The 27,715-nt window shown below is 43.3% G+C and overlaps 1 protein-coding gene across 2 annotated transcripts; it reads right to left on the reverse strand.

Moving 5' to 3' along the window:
- Positions 1–27,693, reverse strand: LOC115103706 (phosphoinositide 3-kinase regulatory subunit 5-like). Of its 2 annotated transcripts, XM_029624582.2 has the most exons (19): positions 27,585–27,693; positions 26,060–26,142; positions 14,593–14,705; positions 13,593–13,708; positions 13,302–13,370; positions 13,074–13,212; positions 9,284–9,353; positions 7,115–7,289; positions 6,758–6,926; positions 6,557–6,625; positions 5,458–6,356; positions 3,577–3,702; positions 3,346–3,477; positions 3,079–3,172; positions 2,618–2,694; positions 2,391–2,484; positions 2,126–2,211; positions 1,480–1,595; positions 1–1,127 (listed from the first exon to the last, which is right to left on the reverse strand). In XM_029624582.2, the coding sequence occupies exons 3-19, from the start codon at positions 14,690–14,692 to the stop codon at positions 980–982; spliced, it is 2,679 nt and encodes an 892-aa protein (XP_029480442.2). In that variant the 5' UTR covers positions 14,693–14,705; positions 26,060–26,142; positions 27,585–27,693; the 3' UTR covers positions 1–979. The 2 variants fall into 2 exon arrangements, with proteins under 2 accessions (XP_029480442.2, XP_064862289.1); XM_065006217.1 differs by lacking the exon at positions 27,585–27,693 and having other exon boundaries at positions 26,060–26,307.
- Positions 27,694–27,715: the final 22 nt, after the last annotated feature.

Below are 27,715 nucleotides of genomic sequence, written 5' to 3' on the forward strand. Positions count from 1 at the left end.
CAATTTTTACTGTGCATTTTATTCTGCTATATGATTGATATTTTGATATTCTGCTATATATTTTCTGCAGTGCAAAGCTGTAGACAACAATAAATTAGACAACTGATTAACAACAGGACTGGATGAGTATATTCTGTAGCACCATAGACTGGTCTATGACACCATGTCAATCTACCCTGGAATATCGATGTCGTCTCTGCGTCCCTGCGGTCATCAGTATCAAGTAAATAAAAATATATATCTTATGTCAAATACAGTGTCAAGTAAACATTACAGGGTGCTACTTAGTATGATACATCTTATACTATGTACAATGGCATGTCAAAAATGGGATTATTTAATACAATGTCAAATATATACATTCAAATGTAAAAACAACATTGAACATAACTGCTATCGGATGAGTCTGTGGAGTCCTGAGAAAGGTTGTTTTTCCTACCTCATTATCCTGACATACGTGACTCTCGTGTGGGAAAGTGAACACAATAGACTCCCCTGCTGGTCTAAAGAAGTCACTGTGATATTTCAGAAATGTCCCCTTTCAGGAAACCGTTACTCATTGCATTGCCGGAAGAGAGGACTTGCACCAATGCTAGTGTAGCTACAGTGTAATGATGAAGTTATTTTGAGGGAAGAAATATATAGTATACAAATGTACATCATTTACATAATCCATAGTGTCCATTTCAGCAACTGGGTATTGAACCCGGGTCTCCTGAACGTCACAAGACTGTTAGCCCAACGGAAGTCTGTAGGTCTCAGGCAATGTTAGTCATCACAGGAGGATGGTTCGCTGAACCATCCAGCAGCCATAATGTCCCTTGGCTCCAAAAAGAGTCTCATCCATTCATTTTAGTCTGGTCCACAGACACCAGGCTTTTCACCTACACTTTCTAGTCTTCCCCTCTGTTACCAGCTGTCTACAAAATAGTCAGAAATACATTCAAGTATATATATGTTTAAGGCTGGTCTTCCTCTCTCAGGGCTGTGCCCCGCTGAAGGTGGCTATGGGCAGGCAGAGGAGGGAGCAGAAGGTGGGGTGGAGAGGCTGGATCTGGGCGGACAGACCCTGGTCTAACCTCCAGTCTGTAGAGCTGTCAGGCTTGTAGCATACAGACACCTCACACCTGGGAGAGGAGGAGGAAGGGAAAGAGACTGTGGTCAGATAGTGTGTGTCTGTACGTGTGCATGTTTAACTTTACTTGTGGGGACTGTGTGGATGTGTTTAACTAAGAACAGTAAACCAACAAAAATGTGACCAACTGGGGACAAAAAGGTCAAATGCTATTTCTAGGGGGTTTAGGGTTAGGATTAGGTTAAGGGTTATTTTTAAGATTTGGAGCTAGGGTTAGGTTTAGGGTACAGGTAAGGTTTAGGGGTTAGAGAAAATGGGACTGAATTGTGTGTCCCCACAAGGTTAGTTGTACAAGACTGACTGTGTGTGTGTGTGTGTGTGTGTGTGTGTGTATATGCCTGTACCTGGTGACACCCTGGAAGATCTTCTTCTCATCCTGGTCCAGACACACAGCGAAGGTGGTGTTACCAGTCCCACTGACCTGCACCTTGTCCACCTTCACCTCAGTAACGCTCAGTTGCTGTCAAGTAGAAACTGACCATTAGAAGCATAACAAGTATATTTTGGGACTCCAAGGGCGGCTTTTCCACACACAGACTAAGCACAGTCCTGGATCAAAAACACGATCAAAGGATAATCTCCAGTGAAATCGTTCAGGACTAGGCTTAATCTGTGTCTTGGAAACCAGCCCTAATGACATATAGAAAATAATTATTAGTGGCATTAATGCTGTATTTGTCTGAGCTACAGGATGCAGTGTGTCATATTAACGTAAGATCAAGTGAACAGGAAAAGTGTTGGACAACAACCACAACAAAAAAAAAGTCAAGTGAAAGTCGTGCTCTGTTAAGGTAGAAACTGAGACGTGCCTGTGAAAGTGTACATCGGGTTTCCTATCGGGTTGATCTAGAAAGAAGCTCGTTCTCGGGATACGAGAGATGTTGCTCCACTTATGGAGTCCCTATAGAGCACTGTGGTTTACGTAAAGTTGTTGATGTATGCCGTCTAACCGCAAGTCGCACCGACTCGATCTAACAACATCCTGCTCACCTGATTGTAGCCTTTCTTAGATTTGTTTGAGTTCTGCCTTTTCAGTACTTCTGTCATTGTCAACTGCAAGCACTCCATCTTTGAATCTGAAACCGTGGGGGAAGGAAGGGATCAAAACAGGATGTCTGCGCTGACGAAACAAACTTTCAAACCTACAACTGATTTGGCCGCTCCCTAACATGCGTGAGCCCAAAAATGTCCAACTCATGAATGAACCCAGAACATTATATTACTGTAGTTCGTTGTATTGCTGTAGTTATATCACCTAGTTCCTCTGGATTCTTGCAGGCTTTGGTCAGGTTGATGGAGGTGCAAACTTTGTCTTTCTTCGTCCATTGACTTCTCCCACTGATGACCACCTGAGAGAGGAAAAAGAAGGAGAGAGAGAGAGAGCGATACATCAGAAATGCATCAGACAACGCTGATTCGTTATGCAGTTGACACGGTCAGTATGTTTCTAGTGGGATGAAGAGCTGCTGAACACCATCTTACCCTGTTGTAAACCACCTCTAACATCAGAGGGACTGCCTCCCGGTCGCCATCGATCCCAAACCTCTTGCTCGCTGCACCTACAAAACGGACAAACACAGAGCTTCCCTATTAGGATACAGCCATAGAGCTGAAAATGGTGCTGAAGATGAATAATCAATCATTGATGATGGTGAATATGAAGAATGATGATTTATACGTTTAGTGTCACTTCGTCTTTTAAGAAATAAAAAGCGGTGGAAGAGATTGTCATGTAACATGGAAGAAACGACATGGAACCACGAGACAAACTGAGTTTCTGAATCATAGATTGAAACAGCAGATGTTCCCTCAGCCATAATCCATCCAGACCTCGGACTCCCGGCTGAAGTCAAGACGCATATTTTCTGTTTGGAAAATCTTACCTGCCTGTTGTTTATTATGTGCAGGTTGCTAAGAGACGGTGCTGAGGCAGATGTACGTACCCATAGCCTTGATGGCTCGTGTACCCGCGGTGTGGCCCAGCTCTAGGGAGTGAATGAAAACCTCTGTCCTCCTCTCGCCTCCAGCTAACGTCATCTACAACCCCAAGGACATCAAACACTCAACACACACATTTATAACATGGAGGTTGAGTATAGGAGATGTGCAGTGTGTGTGTGTGTGTGTGTGTGTGTGTGTGTGTGTGTGTGTGAGAGAGAAAGAGAGAGCATGACAGAGAACAAGGACAGAAAAGAGAATCCAGGCCTCACCTCAGCTTGGTAGAGCTGCATCAGTGCAGGCCTGGCGGCATGGCGACAGTAGTACAACACCAGGTCAGCCAGGATGGGCAGACGATCCTCATAGGAACTATCATACAAATCGGACTCTATCTTAGAGGTTTGCTGCAAGACACAGGGAACACCATTGACTGAGTGTGAGACAACACATCCATGTTTCAATTATGTTCATCATTTGATATGTCACACAAAGTGTGGTCTTACCTGACACACCACGCTGGCTGGTAGACTGAGCAGGCTCAAGGTGTTGCGTTCGTACCAGGGGTCCAGCATACCAATGAAACGGGCTATGTCGTTAGTGCTGTCTTCTGTGCCCAGATTGTTGAGCTCCTAAAAGAACAATAGGTCAGTCTCATTTTAGCTGCAGAGTAGTAATAGTATTGTATGGCCACAGAAACATTGCCTGACGACTCATCCTGAATTGAATGCCGCTGCTCTATCGCAGGGTTTGCCAAACTTGGTCCTGAGGGAAACAGTCTCCTAAACAGCTATCAACCCATTATCTAGAATTGACGTTAAGCTTTAGAGATGATGTTTCTTATGGTGCACCAGAAACTGTAACATGGTTTGGGTCAACCTTATCAGGAAGTGAATTGAAGTTCAATTTATAAATTGAAAAAACAAATATTATAAATCCAATTTCAATTATCTCCCCAATTGACTTGAATTGAAATAGAATTGACCCAAACTCTGACAGGGCCACTTAAAAACAGCCACTATACTATTAACCTAACTAATGATGTCACTGAAGCCCTTGACAAAAAACAGCACTGTGACTCACTTTTTATTGATCCCTCTAAGGCTTTTGATACATTTGATCAGGCTATACTGAGACAGAGATTGTTGAGTGTAGGTCTTTCGGAACATGCAGTTGCATGGTTTGCTAACTATCTGTCTGATAGTGCACTCAAGTTGATGGGCTCATGTCTGTTAAATTGTCTGTCTGTAATGGTGTGCCCCAGGGCTCTGTACTTGGTCCCCTCTTATTCACTATTTATATAAATAATTTAGACAAAATTGTGCAACTTCGCTTTTATGCTGATGATACGGTTACTTGTTGTGCCTCGTCTCTCACAAAAGCTTTCCAGAACTTGCAAACTGTTTTTTATACTGTTCAACATACCTTGTGTCAATTGAAGCTTATCCTCAATACTGACAAAACTAAACAGAAGGAGGCTAGTATCAGCTATATTTATGCCTTTACTAGACTATGGGGATATTTTATGTATGCTTCCGCTCAGTGTTTGAGATCAATCGACACCCTTTACCATGGCACTTTGAGATTTATTTTAAACTGCAAAACCCTTACGCACCACTGCACTTTATATTCCAGGGTTGACTGGCCTTCTCTAGTCACTCGTAGGCTCAGTCACTGGTATACATTTATTTACAAAGCCATTTTGGGTTTACTACCATTTTATTTGGGCATTTTTATTGTTCAGAAATGTGGTGGGTACTCTCTTCGTTCGCAGGACTTTATCTTGGGGCGGCAGGGTAGCCTAGTGGTTAGAGCGTTGGACTAGTAACCGAAAGGTTGCAAGTTCAAATCCCCAAGCTGACAAGGTACAAATCTGTCGTTCTGCCCCTGAACAGGCAGTTAACCCACTGTTCCTAGGCCGTCATTGAAAATAAGAATTTGTTCTTAACTGACTTGCCTAGTAAAATAAAGGTAAAATAAAAATCCTGCTAACTGTTCCAAATGAACTGAATTTGGCAAAAGGGCTTTTATGTACTCTGCGCCATCGGCTTGGAACGCCTTACAAAATATTTTTATGCTGGAAGAACTTGTCCCGATTGGTGTTTTTAAATCACTGATGAAGGATTTTGAGGCTGATTCCCTGACCTGTCAATGTTTTAAATTTGCTGTTTTACGATTTTGTTGAATTCTATGGCCTTTACTAGATTACTTGTGGTTTTTCATGTTGTCTGTCTGTAATGATTTGGTGCTGCCTATCTTGACCAGGACGCTCTTGAAAAAGAGATTTCAAATCTCAATGAGCCCTTCCTGGTGAAATAAAGGTGAAATAAAACAAATCTGATAGGGCCACTTAAAAAGAGCCACTACACTATAACAGTTGTACTCACTGTACTTCCTCTCCGTGGGCTAGCCAACTGGCCTCCGGGGCTAGGGCACCTCACAACACCATCCCTCTTCACGGGCACAAAGAAGAACTGCAGCCGGAAGGCTCTGCTGAGGCTCGGGCAAGCGTTCTCTCTCTGGCGTAGGTTACTATAGGCTCTCGCCACCTTGCCCGCCACGTGGTCAGCCCCGAATACTACCACCCTCAGGGTAGTGGAATTAACGTTACCCTCCTCGTCACTGCTAAGGATGGGCCTCCGGCGGAAGCACACGTGCTTGAGGGCCTGGGGGGTACAGGGGGTCTGGAACAAAGAGTCTGGGCTGACTAGGTGCACCTGCTGCGGGAGAGAGTTGGAGCGCTTTGAACGAAGCGCGACCAAGTCCTTAGCATCTGGGCTGCCGAGGCTCTTGGCTCTGGTCAGGGACTGCGTCTTTGTCTTGAAGAAACGGGAGAAGTGCTGGCTCAGACGAGCCGAAGCTTTGGTTGACTTGCCGGATGATGGGCTCCGTTCCAAAGGGGAGGGGCTGGAGGTGGCGTCCTCGGGGTCTTCGTAGAAGTCGCTGTCGATGCCGGAAGTGACTGAGAGAACGGAGGGGGCGTAGGATCCGGAAGCCAAGGACAAGGTGGAGTACATGGAGTCTTTAGAGGCAGTGGAGAGTGAGGAGACGGTGGAGAAGGTAGAGGCTCGGTGGTCCACACTGCAGCAGTTGTACATAGACATGGCGGAGACAAACTCCTCCTCTCCTTCTTCCTTCTCTCCCTCTTCCTCCTCCAGGTCGAACTCTGCCCCTTCCTCCTCCTCCTCCTCCTCCTCCTCCTCATCATCTTCGCCGTCACCCTGACCACTGGAGGTCTGGAAGCCGGTTAGGTCATGCTCGTTCTCCAGGATGGTGTTGAGGATATCTGAAAATCACAAAGACACAGTCCATCAGTTGCATGTACTGTAAAGCACAGTATACAAATGAATTTATCACAATCCAAGTCGAAACCATCAAACAGAAAGGAAAGTCAACCTAGGTAGGAGAAACCTAAAGAGGAACCAGACTCAAGGGGGATCCCATGACAAGCCATTTCATGAGAGAGTGAAGACCAAAGTCCTTTACCAAAGTTGTCCTTGTCCCAGTGAAACATGTAGCACTTGGCTGTGGGCAGTGGTAGAGTTTGCAACATTCCTAAAAACAGAATAAATACAACGAAACAACATTTACACATACTGTATGGAAATTTTTCGCATTAGCTTCATTTTGACAAATCAATAGAATAGGTTAGGATAGGTTAGAATAGGTTAGGCTCCGCCCTCTCACCATCAGACTTCCTGCCATTGGACGCTGGGACACCCATCCTCTCCCTCAGCCCCTCCAGGCCCTGGGTCACATGATCACGGCCTTTCGCCGGGTCGTCCATGGCAGCGGCCGTCTCCAGGACGTCGGTTACCATGGAGAAGATCTCCGCCAGCTCCTCTAGACTCTTGACCTGTGGAGAGAGTCATGTTGTGTTACTGTACAGAAGATGGGTACTAACAAACTACTAAACATTGATTTTGACTATGATGGAAAACTAAACAGATTACACAGCCATCAAGACTAACAAAATCTTAACTAAAAAACAAATCTATATTTCTAATCGGTATCTGTACAGTGGTATATTGCGTCGTCCAGTACCTGCAGGGCTTTGTGGATGCTGGCCAGTGTGTACTTGGTGCCCAGGGTAGCCTGGTAGGCATGTTTGACCAGGTTGACGTATGTCTCTCTCTGGGACCGTTGGATACTACTCAGTTGGTCTGCTACAGACAGGAACTCAGGAGGAACCTCACTAGGGTTCATCAACAGAACCGTCCTATAGGGATGAGATGACATAGGATTGACATGGTGAAAAACACAGGGGTGATAGAGGTCTGCACTCTAAAAACGAGTCAATATTATTATTCCTTGTTACATGCATTGTAGAACAGGAAGATACAAATGCCTTTGTCTCTCGGCACACATAGAAAGACGTGTATATACAGTTGAAGTCGGACGTTTACATACACCTCAGCCAAATACATTTCAACTCAGTTTTTCACAATTCCTGACATTTAATCCTAGTAAAAATTCCCTGTCTTAGGTCAGTTAGGATCACCACTTTATTTTAAGATTGTGAAATGTAAGAATAATAGTAGAGAGAATGATTTATTTCAGTTTTTATTTCTTTCATCACAATCCCAGTGGGTGAGAAGTTCACATACACTCAATTAGTATTTGGTAGCATTGCCTTTAAATTGTTTAACTTGGATCAAACGTTTCAGGTAGCCTTCCACAAGCTTCCCACAATAAGTTGGGTGAATGTTGGCCCATTCCTCCTGACAAAGCTGGTGTAACTAAGTCAGGTTTGTAGGCCTCCTTGCTCGCATACACGTTTTCAGTTCTGCCCACAACTTTTCTATAGGGTTGAGGTCAGGGCTTTGTGAGGGCCACTCCAATACCTTGACTTTGTTGTCCTTAAGCCATTTTGCCACAACTTTGGAAGTGTGCTTGGGGTAATTTGTCCATTTGGAAGACCCATTTGTGACCAAGCTTTAACTTCCTGGCTGATGTCTTGAGATGTTGCTTCAATATATCCACATCATTTTCCTTCCTCGTGCCATCTATTTTGTGAAGTGCACCAGTCCCTCCTGCAGCAAAGCACCCCCAAAACATGATGCTGCCACCCCCGTGCTTCAAGGTTGGGATGGTGTTCTTCAGCTTGCAAGCTTTTCCTCCAAACATAACGATGGTCATTATGGCCAAACAGTTCTATTTTTGTTTCATCAAACCATAGGACATTTCTCCAACAAGTACGATCTTTGTCCCCATGTGCAGTTGCAAACCGGAGTCTGGCATTTTTATTGCAGTTTTGGAGATGTGGATTCCTCCTTGCTGAGCAGCCTTTCAGGTTATGTCGATATATGACTTGTTTTACTGTGGATATAGATACTTTTGCACCCGTTTCCTCCAGCATCTTCACAAGGTCCTTTGCTGTTGTTCTGGGATTGAGTTGCACTTTTCGCACCAAAGTACGTTCATCTCTAGGAAACAGAACACGTCTCCTTCCTGAGCGGTATGATGGCTGCTTGGTCCTATGGTGTGTATACTTGCGTACTATTGTTTGTAGATAAACGTGGTACCTTCAGGCATTTGGAAATTGCTCCCGAGGAAGAACCAGACCTGTGGAGTTCTACAATTTTTTTTCTGAGGTCTTGGCTGATTTCTTTTGATTTTCCCATGATGTCAAGCAAAGAGGTACGGAGTTTGAAGGTAGGCCTTGAAATACATCCACAGGTACACCTCCAATTTACTGAAATGATGTCAATTAGCCTATCAGAAGCTTCTAAAGCCATGACATAATGTTCTGGAATTTACCAAGCTATTTAAAGGCAGTCAACTTAGTGTATGTAAAATTCTGACTCACTGGAAATGTGATACAGTGAATTATATGTGAAATAAACTATTTGTAAACAATTGTTGGAAAAATTACTTAACCGACTTGCCAAAACTATAGTTTGTTAACAAGAAATTTGTGGAGTGGTTGAAAAACTAGTTTTGATGACTCCAACCTAAGTGTATGTAAACTTCCGACTTCAACTGTAAATACACATGCAGTTACACAGAAACAGAACAAGGGGAACGCTAACAGAAGAAAAACCAACACGAGAGTGAAAAGGAAGGAGTGATACATTGGGCAGGGAAGGGGTGGGGAGAACCAATAACTGAAGAGGAGTTCCAGACGTGTGGTTTACGTGTGCATGACAAGATTGCACAATCATTCATAATAATAAGTAGTCAAATATAGCCGTTAAACTGTTGACAACCTACATTGTTTTTGAGCGATGTTTTGAAGTGGCCAGGCCTTGCTCTTCTCTCACCAGTCTGTGATAGGAAATGCCTGTGAAGTGAACACACACTGAATAAGTTGATTGTTCTTGACTAAAGTATTGTACTGCACACAATTATATATTTTCACCTCACAAAATAGTGATCCCCATTCACATCCACTGCAAGCTCATTCATTCATTCATTGGCCTGTACCTGACGTGACTTTCTCACATTTCAGCGGTATTCTTTTATCTTATCTGTCATTATCCTCTTCCAGGTAGTTGACAGGTTATTATAGTTCTGCTTTTTTTCCCTTTTGTGAATTGAAATATCACACATCCGCTTTCAAAGAACAGGCTACCACAGAACCGTCAAGCACTTCTCCATTATCACTGGCGCATGTTTGCGCAGACAGGTTTACCTAACTTGAACAATTTGAGGTGATCAGGTTCATACAATCATATGAATGTTATATCTGCAGTGCCTTCAAGTATTCCTACCCCTTGACTTATTCCACATATAGCAGTGTTACAGCCAAATTCAAAATTGATCTGAATTGTAAAAAATAAATATAAAAAAACACCCACGTTACATACAATACCTCATAATGATAAAGTTATGACATATTGTTTGTGCAAATGTATGGAAATTGAAATACAGAAATATCTAATTTAAATAAGTTATTCACACCTCTGAGTCAATACTTGTAGAAGCACCTTTGGCAGCAATAACAGCTGTAAGTCTTTCTGGGTAAGTCTCTAAGAGCTTTCCACACCCGGATTATACAACATTTGCCCATTATTATCAAATTGGTTGTTGATCATTGCTAGACAACCATTTTCAGGACTTGCCATAGATTTTCAAGTAGATTTAAGTCATAACTGTAACTCAGCCACATTCACTGTCTTCTTGGTAAGCAACTCCAGTGTAGATTTGGCCTTGTGTTTTAGGTTATTGTCCTGCTGAAAGGTGAATTATTCTCCCAGTGACTGCTGGAAAGCAGACTGAAACATGTTTTCCTCTAGGAATTTGCCTGTTCTTAGCTCCATTCTGTTTTTTTTTTATACTGAAAAACTCCCCAGTCCTTAACGATTACAAGCATACCCATAACATGATGCAGCCACCACTATGCTTGAAAATATGGAGACTGGTACTCAGTAATGTGCAGGGTTGGGTAGATTACTTTCGAAATGTAATCCGTTACAGTTACCTGTCCAAAATTGTAATCAGTAACGTATGTATTATCCAAACTCAGCAACGTCATTTGATTACATTCCATTACTTTTAGATTACTTTCCCTGTAAGAGACATTAAGAAGACAAAAATGTATGTTACCAATTGAACAACATCTATTGCAGCATAAATCCATGTTAAAGTTTACATAGCTAGGCCTCCCGAGTGGCACAGTAGTCTAGCTAGCTGTGCCACTAGAGATCCTGGTTCAAGTCCAGGCTCTGTTGCAGAGAAATATGGAAGTATAGATTAGCCAAATAGTTTTGGGGTCATGTTGGGACTTATTAGCAAGCCCTAGTCTGTTGTTAATGATTTTGTAGTCATGGAGGACTCATTTATTTGAGTTGAAAAATAAAATGTTGCGCTCATGGAATGGCATGCTTTGCCAAGAGTGTGCAAAGCTGTCATCAAGGCAAAGGGTGGCTACTTTGAAGAATCTAAAATATATTTTGTTTAACACTTTTTTGGTTACTACATGATTCCTTATGTGTTATTTCATAGTTTTGATGCCTTTAGTATTATTCTACAATGTAGAAAATAATAAAAATGAGTAGGGGTGTCCAAAGTTTTATATATAACTTACAAGTCCAAAAATGGATCTAGCAACTACAGATTGCCCCTTCAAGTCGATCAAAAGGGTGTAAGTTTGAGCATGTGTCCATCAGGCCTATGGATTTATTTTTATCAGCATTAATTATATTGCGCATTAAAAGCCCCACTTTTATTCCATAGGCTTGGATCTGCACTATGCAGCTGCAAGAGCACATTTTTCACTGGCTGTCCACTGGTTTCAAAAACAATGATTGATAGGAAGTTTACATTTCTTGTATTCAACCATTATTGGGTTCAAATACACATTTAGACTTGTGAACAGTCATCCACAACAACCAAAGAGCTAAATGTCATGGCTTTAGAAGCCTCTGATAAAATTCACCCAACTTATTGTGGGAAGCTTGTGGAAGGCTACCCAAAACGTTTGACCCAAGTTAAACAATTTAAAGGCAATTTCACATTCATAAAATAAAGTGGTGATCCTAACTGACATAAGACAGGGAATTTTTACTAGGATTAAATGTCAGGAATGGTGAAAAACTGAGTTTAAATGTATTTAGCTAAGGTGTATGTAAACTTCCGACTTCAACTGTATGTAGATATCAATAATAAATGATATCCCCGTAGACTACACCACTGCTGTCATTCTTACCGCCGACAGCAGTCGCACCATTGGAACACATAGCTTGGACTGTGGCCTACAAAAGCCTATTCCTGCTCTTTTCCCACGATCCATCAAACACATTTGGTGTGTCATCATAGTGGTCTCGGACTTCTGGTCAGACTCGCTCAGGTGGAACAAACTTAAAAAATGTGCCCCTTTTTTCAATGCCGATTTGAATGTCATTGAAAAAACAGAAGTGTCAAATGTTTTTTTCCGCAAACATCCTTTCTGAATTTAAAAGTAATCCTTGAAGTAACCATCTAGTTTTTCAAAAGTAATCTGTACTCTGATTACAATATTTTTGCTGGTAATGTAACGTTTTTGTTGTTGTTGTAATCCCTTACATGTAACTACATGTAATCCGTTACTCCCCAACCCAGGTAATGTGTTGTATTGGATGTGCCCCAAACATAACAATTTATATTCATGACAAAAAGTGAATTGCTTTGCCACATTTTTTGTTGCAAACAGGATGCATGATTTTGAATATTTATATTCTGTACAGGCTTAATTTTTCCCCACTCTGTCAAGTAGGTGGCGTAACAACAATGTTGTCCATGTAATTTATTCTGTGATTTGTTAAGCACATGTTTACTCCTGAACTTATTTAGGCTTGCTATAAATAAGGGGTTGAATACTTAACGACTCAAGACATTTCAGCTTTTCATTTTTTATTAATTAGTAACATTTCTAAGGAGATAATCCCACTTTTACGTTATGGGGTATTGTGTGTTGGCCAGTGATAAAATAAATCTCCATTTAATCCATTTTAAATTCAGACTAATACAACAAAATGTGGAAAAAGTGAAGGGGTGTGAATACTTTCTGAAGGCACTGTATTTGTGCGTTTTATCTTACTGTTTTATCTGTTTGTGTCACTAGGGGGCAGTCACTGATCATGGGTGACTGAGCCACACCACAGTACATGACATGGGGTGTATTCATTACGGAAAAAATGTTTACCGTTTAAGAATCAAACGGAATTGACCAGAGTAAAACTGAACGAAACGGAGAGGGACACACCTGAATTTGTTCAACAGAAACTCTTGTTTGCGTTTTCTGTTTGGAGTAAACAGTTTATTGCACAACGTTTTGCAACAGAATCGGCGTAATGATTTCACCCCTGAGCAACTATGGCTCGGACCATTGAGAGAGAAGTCAACCTAAGCACTTGTTGCCTCGCAAAAAAAGGAAGGCTGTCTTACACATGTCTGTTTTTGACCTCGTATTAATTCACAGTCCACATCATGATCATCAATGAAGTAAATGAAAAGTTCAAAAACCCCATAGAAGCATGGATAGTTATAAAACCTAGAGTAGCCCACGTCTTTCCATGTTTACCTGGGGCCTTGAGCTCCTGGTGTAAGGTGGAGAGCAGTCCTTTACACACGCTACAGTAAGGCTCTGGCCAAGTCAGGAAACAGCCAAACACCTCACAGGCCTCCTCCAGCAGCTCCGTGGCAGGGGGACAGAAGGGGGTCTGCAACCAGAAAAACACATAGTTACAGGTCACTAAGGTTGGGGTTCTTGTGTTTGGTTTATTCATTGATTGATTGATTGATTGATTACCTGTAACAGAGTGGAGGAGAACATGATAGCGAGGGGAGCCACAAGCTCATACTGACACTGATCCTGGACCTGCACACACATACAGAGATCCAAAAGTTCATTCACATGTCCACACTTCACAGTTTCAGTTCTCAATTCCCACCACAAGGTGCCATACTGCTCCTAATCACATTCTGTAGAGGCGTGGGGTCATCATGACATGTGACCATAAGAATCTAGGTCATAGCAGCATCCTAAGTAGAGGAGTTATGATGGCCTCTGCCCTTTCAGTAATGACCTGTGACCCCTCACCTCTCGGGTCTTCCTGAGGACCTGCTGCAGGAGGATGAGGAAGTTCTCTGGGTCTCTCTTCACCAATTCCTCCAGACTCCAGCGGTTCATCGACTGGCCCGCCGAGCACATCAGGACTGAATCCCACACACACACACACACGTCACATCAGAGGCCACATTGTGCAACATGTTATGAATATAGAATATGCAGCTTCCCTGAAGGGTACACAGTGTACTTCGAACAAATTAATAACGTCACTTCAACACCGTATGTGGCAACAAGGTACCTCCTGAAAATGTGATGTATAAAACCACAGTGTGTATGTAGGTGTATGATATCTGACACAGTTGGTGTTGCTACGCTCTGCTACACAAACCGATCCTACCCCCTCACACTACCTCATCATACTTCAGGCACACTGCGGTCTATGTCACCAGGGTCTCTCTCTCTGTGTGTGTGTGCGCACACACACACACACACACACACCACTTCCGCCACAGCCATAGTGTCAACGTTGATACTTCCTCTAGCGCGTAATTACACTCCACTGACAGTTTACAACAACAGACAGACTCACTAGGCCTACTGGGCTTCAGATATACCGGTCACCACGAACAGTTCTGGTGTTCAGAAGTTGAGAAAGAACAATTTACGGTCAGTGTGATCTGACTGATGACGGAGGGAGATTTTCCAGCGGAGGTGTTAACATGTGGCTGGACACTTGAAATGTGAAACGTCTCAGGCTTTTTGATATTCTGTGACACCACACGTAGAAAACGTCCCTACAGTTTGGAACAATACTATGACATGAACTACATGCAACGGTGACAATGAACAGGCCTGCTGTCCATATCATGTGAACAACCATATTGTGCCTTTCTTAAAGAAATAAAGCACTGTATGTCTCAAGTGAAATACACTGGGAATCAAATTCCCTGAGAATGAATAAGAAGTCACCAGCGAAGAGATGAAATACACCCGCCCACGTCCGACCCTGCTCAGCCCAGATGAGGCTTACCGTTCCAGGGTTGTGGCGCCGTGGGGCTGGGTCTGAGCCCATCCAGACATCGGTCCAGAGCATGCTGGATCCGGTCCTCAGTACACGACGTGTGCTGCATGTCTTCTCACGGCCTGGAGTAGAAGAGAGGGATAAGAAGATAAACATCACACCTCTCTCCAGTCATCCCTCCCATTCCGTGAAAGCATATTAGACTGTCATCAGATCAAGGAAGTAAACACCGGTCCAGTTTTGCATCTTGGTATACATCGCAGGGGACATATGAAAATGCCCTCATGAGTTCTGCGGAAAAGCCACAGGACAGGAGGGAATTTCAGGGGGATGGAGAGATAAACAAACAGTTATTCTATTTTCTCTTCCTGCCCTTCTTATAGTTTATTACATTTCTATGGCCCTTCATAGGCATCGCCCTCATCTGTGTTCCTGGGAATCATATAGAGACAATAGGACCTTGGGCTTCCTGATGTTAGGACGCACAACAGGGGCATGTTCAGTAGAAACCAAACAATTTCAACATGTTTTGAAACAGAGAACATGAACTGGTATATTAAAAAAAATCTCATTTTTCGGCTTCAAAATGTTTCTGTTTCACGCCTGTTTCGACCCAGGTGTTAGGATCTATGGTTGGGCTTTGTTTCAGTCGTGTTGTAATTGTGTTGAATCTCCTGTTATGCATGACAGGATGAGGGTGTTGATTTATAACAGGCAATTTCACTCTCAATCACAGGAGTTTCATGTTTCTGTAATCCAGTCTCTGCATCAACGTAATAAGATCCAATAACAGTCACATTAATAAAAATGTACATTATCTCCTCAAAACTACTGGAGGCTGATTCATTTTCTGTCTATTACCATAATAACTGGTAGTCATTTGTTAATAATCATGTAATTGAACTAAAATGTCTAATCGTTTTTCACAACAATCTTCAAGTAATGTCGGTGACATGTGACTACCTCACCACTTGATAACGTACAGTGATAAGTACAGTAGCCTACTGTATGAACGTGTTGACCGCACATTGATCAACAGCCGGACGTTGTTTTGGTCATGACACAATCTGCAGATGTCTCAAGAAAGGCCTGTGAAAATGACTGTCAAAGTCATCGGTGTGTTGTTGACCCGCTACAGTAATGTAGGATCCTGGACATTCACAATAGAAGCAGCTATAGTATTAGCCCGAGCGCCAATCTATTTGTGCCATCATGCCCAACTTCGTTTCACTCATTGTCATACCTTTATCCTGATAACAATAACAGCAGTAGGAGTTGGCAAGAGCACAAACAGATCTGGGACCAGGCTAGGAGTGTATGAATTGACTGTACACATTCTAAGATTCCAATATAGAGACATATCCAACTGTACTGTCCTCGGCGGAAGCCGCACTACATATTGTCCTGTCTTGCCCCACTGGGGAACTTCACCATGGGTTAGAGCCCAGGGTTGGGGTTTCCGACATGGACAGTGGAGCTTCCTTTGTTGAGTGAAAACAAACGTTTTTTCCCATAAGACAAGACACTTCAATCCCTCCCACCAACTGCAAGTGTTTGTATCCAATAACAGGCTCAAAAACTCCCCATCGAGACAGAGAAATCCCCTATAAACCCACTATAACCCACATGTGAGTGAATGTGTGCCAGATAGCACCGCGCTGCATGTGAATCTGTGCCTATGAATGACTCACACAAATGCACAAAACAAAAGGTCAGAGGTGTGATCGCCATGGTGATTAGTGGTAATATCTCACCAAATTACGGTGAACGAAAAACCACCAGACACCTGCTCTGAGTGGAATTATGCTGATTCTGACCAACCGATGCGCATCTGGGAGTGTTCCTCACTGGCCTTACGGCGATACGAGTCTGTTTTTATGTTTCAGCTTTGAGTCAAAACAAGCACCACCTCATTTGAAGCCTTTCAAATCCAGGAGCAGGCTTCATTTGGGTCCTGGAAACTCAGCTTTTAAAGTAATGTTACAGGGGCCAGACCAAGCCAAGCTTTCTCAACCGGGTCATGCAGCTGCTGTTGAGCGAGGCAATGATATAAATGCTCACGGTGAGAAGTCTCCCTATTTGTAGGTCTTGTGGGGGACTTTTCACAGTATTGACCACAGGACAGGAAACTGGCATTGTGTACAGATGAGCCTGGGACACACACACACACACAAATATACCACAGGAGGATGGTGGCACCTTAATTGAGGAGGACGGGGCTCGTGGTAATGTCTGGAGCAGAATCAGTGGCATGGTATCAAATACACCAAACACATGGTTTCCATGTCATTCCATTCACTCCGTTCTGGCCGTTAATATGATCTATCCTTCCCTCAGCAGCCTCCTGTGACACACACACACACAAACAGAGCTGGGCCAGAGAGCACGAGTCAGACGGATGGGGAAAAAAATAAATCTAGGGTTACCCCCCCCCCCCCCCCCGGCTCCAGAAGCTAACCGGTGGGGCGCCCCCACCATTTAAGGCCCCTAAGGAACCATGAGAGGAAGAGCATGTGACCAAAGGCCAGGGGGGGGGGTCAGAATAATTCAACCATGATTTTCCAGCACCACTACAGTTAACAACAATATGGTAAACCCTGACAATAACAATAGAAGTTACATAAACATAAACACTTTCCATACATGGTTCTCAGCCCCCGTCGCCCACGCTAAAAGGTGTACTGTATCCCCAGACGTGTTATAGCCTGGTCCGAGATCTGTTTGGGCTGTCTTGCCATTGTTTGAGTTGACAGTGACCATAGGAGTTGGCAGGACAACACAAACAGGTCTGGGACCAGGCAAGACGTGTTACGAGCGGCACGGTCAGCAGGTGTAGGAAAGTTACTGTTTGATACTAACCGGTAAATGACCTACCGGTCATTGTGGAACTATACTGTGTTGGACACCGGCCAGGTGGAATGGGAAGGAACTAATAAGTCACATAAGTTCTGATGGTTGTATCCAGTCTAGGGTCAGATGTTGATTCGGAGTATAATAAAGCAACTCTTATGATCTCATTTACAGTAGGACATTCAAGAGTGAGTCATCCACTGCCATATAATGTCTGACTGTCGATGATTAACTTATTTAAATGCTTATGTAGTGGTGCGAATGCATTAAATATGGATTATGAATGTGTAGTGGAGTCAAACAAAAACAAACAAAAGTGTTAAACATTTTCTAAACATCAGTGACAGTTGGATGTGTTCCACACTGTCGATGTAACAATAAGCAAAGATTAAAAACGGGCTGTTCTATACAAAATTCTATTCAGGTATTGAATCATTCTGTTTACATGGCAACTACTGAAATTATATGAAACTGTGGGCTTTCATAAGAGGATGTATGAATGTCCTCTCAAACGTCAACAAGGTCACTTCCACATTTTCAGCTGTTGCAACAGAGGTTAATAAGGAAAGCTGACTAAAAGTCACATGTCTGTCTCTAGGTGCCATGTCCCCGGTCTCTCCTTTGTCCTACATGGCACATATCATTTTGGAGTACCCTACACTCTTACGGGGGAAAAAAAGAAAAAAGAAAGTTGAACCCCAAAAATTGTTTGTCGACTGTCCCCATGGGAGAGCACTTTGAAGAACCTTTTTTGGTTCCTGGTAGAACCCTTTTGGGTTCCATCTAGAACCCTTTCCACAGAGGGTTCTACCTGGATCCAAAAAGGGTTCAACCTGGATCTAAAAATAGTTCTCCTATGGGGACAGCCGGAGAACTCTTTGGGAACCCTTTTTTTCCTAAAAGTGTAGCGTCTGCAGGTTTTCCACTAATCTCTGATCTCAACCCAAGGTACTAGCCTGACACAGCCGACCTCATCCAATTAATCAATTAGGTTCAGTTAGATCAACACAAACATTTGGCTCCCCGTATAAACCAAAATACTTGGATTGGAGTGCCACGATCAAGCCAACAAGCGAGTCATATTGAGCCTGACCGAACACAACCTTACTATTTAGTCTTATTGTCAGCAGATTTATAGGTCAAGCCTGAATGTGACTCAACCCTGGTGGAGCACCCTTGCACACAGCTGCGGCATGATGAAGGCCCTCAAGTAACCTCAAGTCAACAGTAACAAGATCTTCAGCTTGCCGCTAGCCGGGTTGCCAGATCTGTGTATGCTTTAGCCAACTCTCCAATACAATGAACAACAGAAGAGTCAGCACAAGCAGATATGGCAACCAGAGTAGCTTCCCACTCTGCCTGTACCCCCCACAGAGATCCTATTAAATGACTAATGTAATTATATGGTGCCCTTCCCTCAAAAACAGTGTTACAGCCATGACAACGAGCAACAGATCTGGCAACCAGGTTAGCCCTCAAATTTCTTCTCTGCCTCTATAACGCACTACCCTCAGACACAGTGTGAGACTCTTCCTTCTTCCCAAGTCTTTCCTTTCCTCTGGCCCAGCCTGATCACATTTCCAACAGCTTCCAAACAGGAAGATAGCTCCCCAGCCCTGGAAGGGAAGCAGGTGCCTGTCCATTGTTGTGGTGTGATCAGCCTCTCAGATAGACTCCCACAGACCAGGGAGGTGGTGGTGGTGGGGGGGTCGTCTCATTGTACTTTAATTGATAGTCCCATATCCCCATCCAATCTTCCTCTGTTGGGTTTAAAACACTAAAGACCCCCTCCCTGTATCACCTTACCCTCCTTTCTCTCTCTCCACTGGACAACTGCATGAGAACCAGCCTCTTATGATTTTAGGAAATAACAAAAGTTGAACAATAATACGATAATGCTCCGCTGTAAAATGCTTCCTCTTTTGTTCAATGCAACTACCGGCCAGCGGGTGTCTTTTGCACGTACAGGCCCAACCAGGTACAGTGGGATGCAGTGGCAGGGTATCGATGATGGTAAAGTTCATTAGACTCTATGGTGGAAGTATAGAAGCGGCCACATCTGCAGTTACTGAACACTTTCAAATCGGACCAAAAAAATATTTTTTTCCCCCGCAGTAGAGTCCTTAGTGTACACCCTACACACATGTTATACCCTACACACATGTTATACCCTACACACATTTTATGATCAGATTCAGGACACGTTTAGACAAGAGACAATAGATCCACAAGGTGGATGGGAGTTAGAACAACAGTGTCATTATACACAGACTTTGATCCTCACGTCCCCAGTAAAAAGACATTTTGAGAGGGAGTGGACAATTATGCAAATATGGTCTGAATTGCATGATGTTGTTGTTGTTGCACTGGATGTTATGGACTACGAGCCAGGCCTGATATAAGACACGGATACCAAACATCCACACCATTTTATGCATGTCCACATTTATAGCTAGACTGTCAGTTAGAATATCTTGAGCACATGATATGTAAATAAGGAAAATCAGTAAGGTGTATAATATTTGACGGCTCTTAACCCAAGCATTTGTGTATAATGTGCAATGTAGATATAGTATATGCAATGTGGAAGACCTGGGGGCGTGTTCAGGTGACATTCGGATAGAAATATGTTTAACAAAATATGTAGAACAAACATGCCTCTCTCCGATATGTGGAATAAGGAATCATGTCAGCTCTATTCACTACATTTCTATCTGCCGCGTTCCACGTTTGCCTCCTGAGCGTACCCCTGGGTGAGTGAGGTGTATATCATGTGGGAAAGTTCTGTGAAAACATAGATTCTGTAGATAAGACTGGTAAAGAGGTAAACAGGAAGAGAGGTTGTGCAGACCGTACTGCATGGCGTTTTGATGTGAGTGCTAACCAAACGATCTTGTCTGCTAAAAATGGGTGTTGCCGCTTTCACTAGTGCTTGGAGATAGATATAGGGAGGTAGGTGACTTCCAATCATACGCTGAAGAGCGGCAGGTAGCCTAGCGGTTAAGAGCTTTGAGCCAGTAACCTTAAGGTTTATGGTTCGAATCCCCGAGCTGACTCGGTGAAAAATCAGTCGATGTGGCCTTGAGCATGGTACTTAACCAGAGTTGCTCTGGGTAATGTTTGAGAATGAACTTTGGTTAATAGTTTGTTAGGGTTACAAATATTCTCAGTGCTCTCAATAGACTGAAACCTAAAACAGAAACACACTTGCACATCAAGAGCAGGTTGTTAGAAAGTGCATTTGGAGATATGAAATGAAGTATCCTGTTTCATTCTGCATTCACCATAAACCAGTGGATCCACGCTGATGATTGGGATATGGATTAAATAGTTCCTTACTTGAATTATTTGATAAACTGCAACACCCAACTGCAGAGGCCATTTCCCAATCTTTGACTAATCTTTGAGCAAAACACTGAGCAGAAATATGCATGACTGTGACAGACTTCCACTTACCCATCTACAGTGCCCTCGGAAAGTATTCACTTACCCATCTACAGTGCCCTCAGAAAGTATTCACTTACCCATCTACAGTGCCCTCGGAAAGTATTCACTTACCCATCTACAGTGCCCTCGGAAAGTATTCACTTACCCATCTACAGTGCCCTCGGAAAGTATTCACTTACCCATCTACAGTGCCCTCGGAAAGTATTCACTTACCCATCTACAGTGCACTCGGAAAGTATTCACTTACCCATCTACAGTGCCCTCGGAAAGTATTCACTTACCCATCTACAGTGCCCTCGGAAAGTATTCACTTACCCATCTACAGTGCCCTCGGAAAGTATTCACTTACCCATCTGCAGTGCCCTCGGAAAGTATTCACTTACCCATCTACAGTGCACTCGGAAAGTATTCACTTACCCATCTACAGTGCACTCGGAAAGTATTCACTTACCCATCTACAGTGCCCTCGGAAAGTATTCACTTACCCATCTACAGTGCACTCGGAAAGTATTCACTTACCCATCTACAGTGCACTCGGAAAGTATTCACTTACCCATCTACAGTGCCCTCGGAAAGTATTCAGACCGTTACAGCCTTAATCTAAAATGGATTAAATGCCATTTTTCCCCCTCATCAATCTACACACAATACCACATAATGACAAGAGCAAAAACAGTTTGGACATTTTTGCAAATGTATTAAAAATACTTTATTTACATAAGTATTCAGACCCTTTGGCATAAGACTCAGAATTGAACTCCGGTGCATCCTGTTTCCATTGATCGTCCTTGAGATGTTCCTACAACTTGATTGGAGTCCACCTGTGGTAAATTCAATTGATTGGACATGATTTGGAAAGACACACAGCTGTTTATATAAAAGGTTCCACAATTGACAATGCAAGTCAGAGCAAAAACCAAGCCATGAGGTCGAAGGAATTGTCGGTAGAACTCTGAAACAGGATTGTGTCTAGGCACAGATCTGGGGAAGGGTACAAAAAAAATGTCTGCAGCATTGAAGGTCCCCAAGAACACAGTGGCCTCCATCATTCTCAAATAGAAGAAGTTTGGAACCATCAAGACTCTTCCTAGAGCTGGCCGCCCGGCCAAACTCAGCAATCGGGGGAGGAGGGCCTTGGTCAGAGAGGTGACCAAAAACCCGACACTGACCGAGTTCCAGTGTTCCTCTGTGGAGATGGGAGAACTTTTCAAAATGACAACTTTCTCTGCAGCACTCCACCAATCAGGCCTTTGTGTTAGAGTGGCCAGACAGAAGCAACTCCTCAGTAAAAGGCACATGACAGCCCGCTTGGAGTTTGCCAAAAGGCACCTAAAGGACTCTCAGACCTTGAGAAACAAGATTCTCTGGTCTGATGAAACCAAGATTGAACTCTTTGGCCTGAATGCCAAGTGTCACGTCTGGAGGAAACCTGGCACCATCTCTACCGCGAAGCATGGTGGTGGCAGCAAGTGGGGATGTTTTTCAGCGGCAGAGACTGGGACATTAGTCAGGATCGAGGAAAGATGAGCGGAGCAAAGTACAGAGAGATCCGTGATAAAAACCTGCTTCAGAGTGCTCAGGACCTCAGACTGGGGCAAAAGTTCACCTTCTAACAGGACAACAACCCTAAGCACACAGCCAAGACAGTGCAGGAGTGGCTTCGGGACAAGTCTCAATGTCCTTGAGTGGTCCAGCCAGAGCCCGGACTTGAACCCGATCCAACATCTCTGGAGAGACCTGAAAATAGCTGTGCACCAACTCTCCCCATCCAACCTGACAGAGCTTGAGAGGATCTGCAGAGAAGAATGGGAGAAACTCCCCAAATACAGGTGTGCCAAGCTTGTAGCGTCATACCCAAGAAGACTGTTACTGCTGCTTCAACAAAGTACTGAGTAAAGGTTCTGAATACTTTCATTTTTTTTATTTTTCATAAATTTTGCACAAAAATCTATAAACCTGTTTTTGCTTTGTCATTATGGCGTGTTGGTGTGGAGATTGATGAGGGGGGAAAAAAACTATTTAATCAACTTTAGAATAAGCCTGTAAAGTAACAAAATGTGGAAAAAGTCAAGGGGTCTGAATACTTTGTGAATGCACTCTAAAACCTTTAGATTACTGTAAGTGGTGCATCACATCAACACATAGTTATACTGTAGGTGACAGGTGGGGTATTAGAGTATTATAACTGTGGTCCTCTGTGGCTTGGTTGGTAGATCACGGCGTTTGCAATGCCAGGATTGAAGGTTTGATTCCCGTGAACTCTCGTTTGAAGAATGTATGCATGCTAGTCGATTTGGATAAAAGCATCTGCTTAATGATATACAGTGGGGAGAACAAGTATTTGATAACCTGCAAAATCGACAGTGTTTCCTACTTACAAAGCATGTAGAGGTTTGTAATTTTTATCATAGGTACACTTCAACTGTGAGAGACGGAATCTAAAACAAAAATCCATAAAATCACATTGTATGATTTTTAAGTAATTACTTTGCATTTTATTGTATGACATAAGTATTTGATCACCTACCAACCAGTAAGAATTCCAGCTCTCACAGACCTGTTAGTTTTTCTTTAAGAAGCCCTCCTGTTCTCCACTCATTACCTGTATTAACTGCACCTGTTTGAACTCGTTACCTGTATAAAAGACACCTGTCCACACACTCAATCAAACAGACTCCAACCTCTCCACAATGGCCAAGACCAGAGAGCTGTGTAAGGACATCGGGGATAAAATTGTAGACCTGCACAAGGCTGGGATGGGCTACAGGACAATAGGCAAGCAGCTTGGTGAGAAGGCAACAACTGTTGGCGCAATTATTAGAAAATGGAATAAGTTCAAGATGACAGTCAATCACCCTCGGTCTGGGGCTCCATGCAAGATCTCACCTCGTGGGGCATCAATGATCATGAGGAAGGTGAGGGATCAGCCCAGAACTACACGGCAGGACCTAGTCAATGACCTGAAGAGAGCTGGGACCACAGTCTCAAAGAAAACCATTAGTAACACACTGTGCCGTCATGGATTAAAATCCTGCAGCGCACGCAAGGTCCCCCCCCTGCTCAAGCCAGCGCATGTCCAGGCCCATCTGAAGTTTGCCAATGTCCATCTGGATGATCCAGAGGAGAAATGGGAGAAGGTCATGTGGTCTGATGAGACAAAAATAGAGCTTTTTGGTCTAAACTCCACTTGCCGTGTTTGGAGGAAGAAGGATGAGTACAACCCCAAGAATACCATCCCAACCGTGGAGCATGGAGGTGGAAACATCATTCTTTGGGGATGCTTTTCTGCAAAGGGGACAGGACGACTGCACCATATTGAGGGGAGGATGGATGGGGCCATGTATCACGAGATCTTGGCCAACAACCTCCTTCCCTTAGTAAGAGCATTGAAGATGGGTCGTGGCTGGGTCTTCCAGCATGACAATGACCCGACACACACAGCCAGGCCAACTAAGGAGTGGCTCCGTAAGAAGCATCTCAAGGTCCTGGAGTGGCCTAGCCAGTCTCCAGACCTGAACCCAACAGAAAATCTTTGGAGGGAGCTGAAAGTCCGTATTGCCCAGCGACAGCCCCGAAACCTGAAGGATCTGGAGAAGGTCTGTATGGAGGAGTGGGCCAAAATCCCTGCTGCAGTGTGTGCAAACCTGGTCAAGAACTACAGGAAATGTATGATCTCTGTCATTGCAAACAAAGGTTTCTGTACCAAATATTAAGTTCTGCTTTTCTGATCTATCAAATACTTATGTCATGCAATAAAATGCAAATTAATTACTTAAAAATCATACAATGTGATTTTCTGGATTTTTGTTTTAGATTCCGTCTCACAGTGTACCTATGATAAAAATTACAGACATGCTTTGTAAGTAGGAAAACCTGCAAAATCGGCAGTCTTATCAAATACGTGTTCTCCCCACTGTATATATAAAAATGGTTTGCATGCATACTGTATCCATGCAACCAACACATGCTTATTCATCAACTTCCTCATTGTGTATTAGAATAATGACAGTACAATCACAGGGTGTCTAAAAATAAGCCACCAAAATGCTGCTTGGTGGGGGTCTGCAAGTTTACTCCTTGTGTGTCAGTGACATTATTTTGACAGCCCCTTAGCCTTTCCCATCACTTTAACATAATCTACCACAAACTCAAACAGTTGGGTTTATCGGTGTTGTTTCTTGATCCATTTGTGGAATTTGCAAGTAAAATCCCTATCAGTTTAATGGATAACGACCTCAACTAACCAGAATACCCCATCACCAGAACTTTAACTATCCTTATTACGATTTATTTATTTTGTTTAACTAGGCAAGTCAGTTAAGAACAAATTCTTATTTACAATGACGGCCTACCCCGGCCAAACTCTAACCTGGATGACGCTGGGCCAATTGTGCACCGCCCTATAGGACTCCCAATCACGGCCGGTACAGTCTGGAATCGAACCAGGGTCTGTAGTGATGCCTCTAGCACTGAGATGCAGTGCCTTAGACCGCTGCGCCACTTGGGAGTCCCATAATACCCTTTTCTTATACCCCTGGACCAACCGCCAGCCACAAACTCGGAAACACAAGCATTGAGGAAATGATATGACACTTGGGCATTGGTTAGGTTTATTCGATTGGCGAGTCTACTCCCAGGATTAGTGCAAACACAAAATGTTCCCTTCTCAGATGTATGGAACCAGTATTTTCTCTGTTTGCAGTTGTGGGCGCAATGGCAACTAGAGATTTGCAAAAATAAGGCATCGTCCACAGATGAAGACAACTGACAATACTAACTCATATCCAAGTTCAAACGTCTAAATTTGAATATAATTTAATTTTGAATGTCTGAGTCTGGAGTCAGACACTTCAGTACTTTACAAAGTGTCCAGACGTTACACTTCTGAAACGTTTCTATTGCCTATTATTCTGGATTTAGGCTCCAGTAATTTAGATGCCGCGTGTGAGTTCGGACCTCTTGGCAGTTGCTGGACCTGGGTTTCGAGTCCCAGTCGGGGCTACCACCACCACCAAATTCCCCCTTAACCCTCAACCTTCTGGCCCGAAGCCCAGCGCACCATCGACTGTGCCACAAAAGCATGCATTGTGAAAAGACAATAGCCTTGCAGGCTTACAACCACAGACAACGCACCAGATCCCCTTTAGGAGACAGCCCACTAGTCCTCCACACGGCTTACCTGCTGTTATTGTCCAGTAACATCCATAGCCTTTCGGTGTTAGTTTGTGCGAAAGCCCCTCAGGTCCAATGACACCAATCCCACTGCCATTCATTCACAAGAGAGAAGAGGGGGAGCGCAGATGAGCCACTAGTGCTGTGCAGGGCTCCAGAGAAACAACAGCTGTAGACTACCACAAGTCACAGTAGCCACAGTAGTAGTAGTAGTGGAGATATAGTCCCTGTACACGCAGAGGGCTTGTGTCAAACAGGAAGTGAATGAGAGAGGTGCATGTAAGCACAATGAGGAAGGCAGATTGTGGGTGTCTGTTGGCCTCCCTAAAGGAAGTAATTTGTCTCGTTTGTTTGTTTCCCTGCTATTTTCATGACTAAAAATGTGTTACATTGTTTTGAATGTTGGGCTTTGATCTTTCAATTTCTAGTTTTGACTGGCTGGGTCATTGATTTAATAGGATTGACCATCTTTATTACTAATCCCAATAGCATTTTGCCCCATCTTTGCAAAGGTAGGTTTCACATATCTCTACCCGATACGCTTGAGAGAAAACACACCTGAGAGTTTGTCCAAGTTCAAGTTTATTCACATGACAACTGAACTCTGAATTGTGTGATGAATATTAAAAGGATACGAATAGAAAAAAACAACTACTTTTAGTTTTACACAGACTTTCCAAAAGGTTAATATCTACATAACAACGAGCCTATTTTGAAATGAAAAAATGGATCTGAGCTCATTGGAACAGCCACTATTCCAGGTCCAATTCAGCAGTTCTGTCATTTTCTCTGCCAACTGTTTTCTTCTCACTCAGGGCAGCACTATTGGTTTCCCTACTTCCCCTGATGCCACTTTGACTGTGATTTGCATCTCATGTGTTACGGTAAATCCCTCCCCTCCCCTCTCTCCCCCTCTCTGAGAGGGAACAGGACGCGATGCATTAGCTAAAAACAATGGCAGTAAATAAACAGTAACTTCATGAGGTTCACAATGAAGGGGAATGTGAGTAGTTCCTGTATTACTCTGGGCTTGGGATGGATTACTTTATTCCTATCACTTTTTTTTTATATAGGCCCTACTCTGGAAGTCTGAAGTCTGATTACTATAATAGAAAGGTCAAAGGTGAAAATTATATAATTTAAACTGACTTTAAATGTGCATTTGAGTTATTGGAAGAGGCTCAGTCTAATAATAAAGATGGTTCTCCACTTGCAATTCAACCAGTGAAGGCCACTATTACACAGATGCCATCATGCCAATGAGATTGAATAGACCCCACAAAGTACAGTAGCCAGCCCAGTTAGCCAACCTACAACAACAGTGGTGAAATACTGCCACCTCCTGTTATGAAGTCATTAGACTACAGCAGTGGTGAGGACAAGGACGTGGGTTATCACGAAACTTCCCTAGTTCTTTGACTACTGCACATAATATCAAAAAGGTGCCAGATTAATATTGGTCAATGTTGGATAAACAGCACTACATTGTCTCAAAGTTTTAAGTTATTGATGATGATTTGGAACAAACGTACCAAGTTCCATCCTGTTCCCAAAAGATGGCGCTCTTTCCACAGCCTCGGGATATTAAACGTGCTACAGGTGCTTGACAAACAATGCAGAACATCAACTTCCCACTCCACAGCCATCTGAAGAGATAAATGGA

The sequence above is a fragment of the Oncorhynchus nerka genome, linkage group LG21, assembly GCF_034236695.1.
Source record: "Oncorhynchus nerka isolate Pitt River linkage group LG21, Oner_Uvic_2.0, whole genome shotgun sequence".
Lineage (NCBI taxonomy): Eukaryota > Metazoa > Chordata > Actinopteri > Salmoniformes > Salmonidae > Oncorhynchus > Oncorhynchus nerka.

Coding starts and splice junctions, on each gene's coding strand:
- LOC115103706 (XM_029624582.2), bottom strand. CDS start 14,692: ATGCAGCACACGTCGTGTACTGAGGACCGGATCCAGCATGCTCTGGAC. Junction 13,213..13,301: donor TCTCCTCCACTCTGTTACAG/GTAATCAATCAA, acceptor TTCTGGTTGCAG/ACCCCCTTCTGTCCCCCTGC. Junction 7,290..9,283: donor AAACATCGCTCAAAAACAAT/GTAGGTTGTCAA, acceptor TCATCCCTATAG/GACGGTTCTGTTGATGAACC.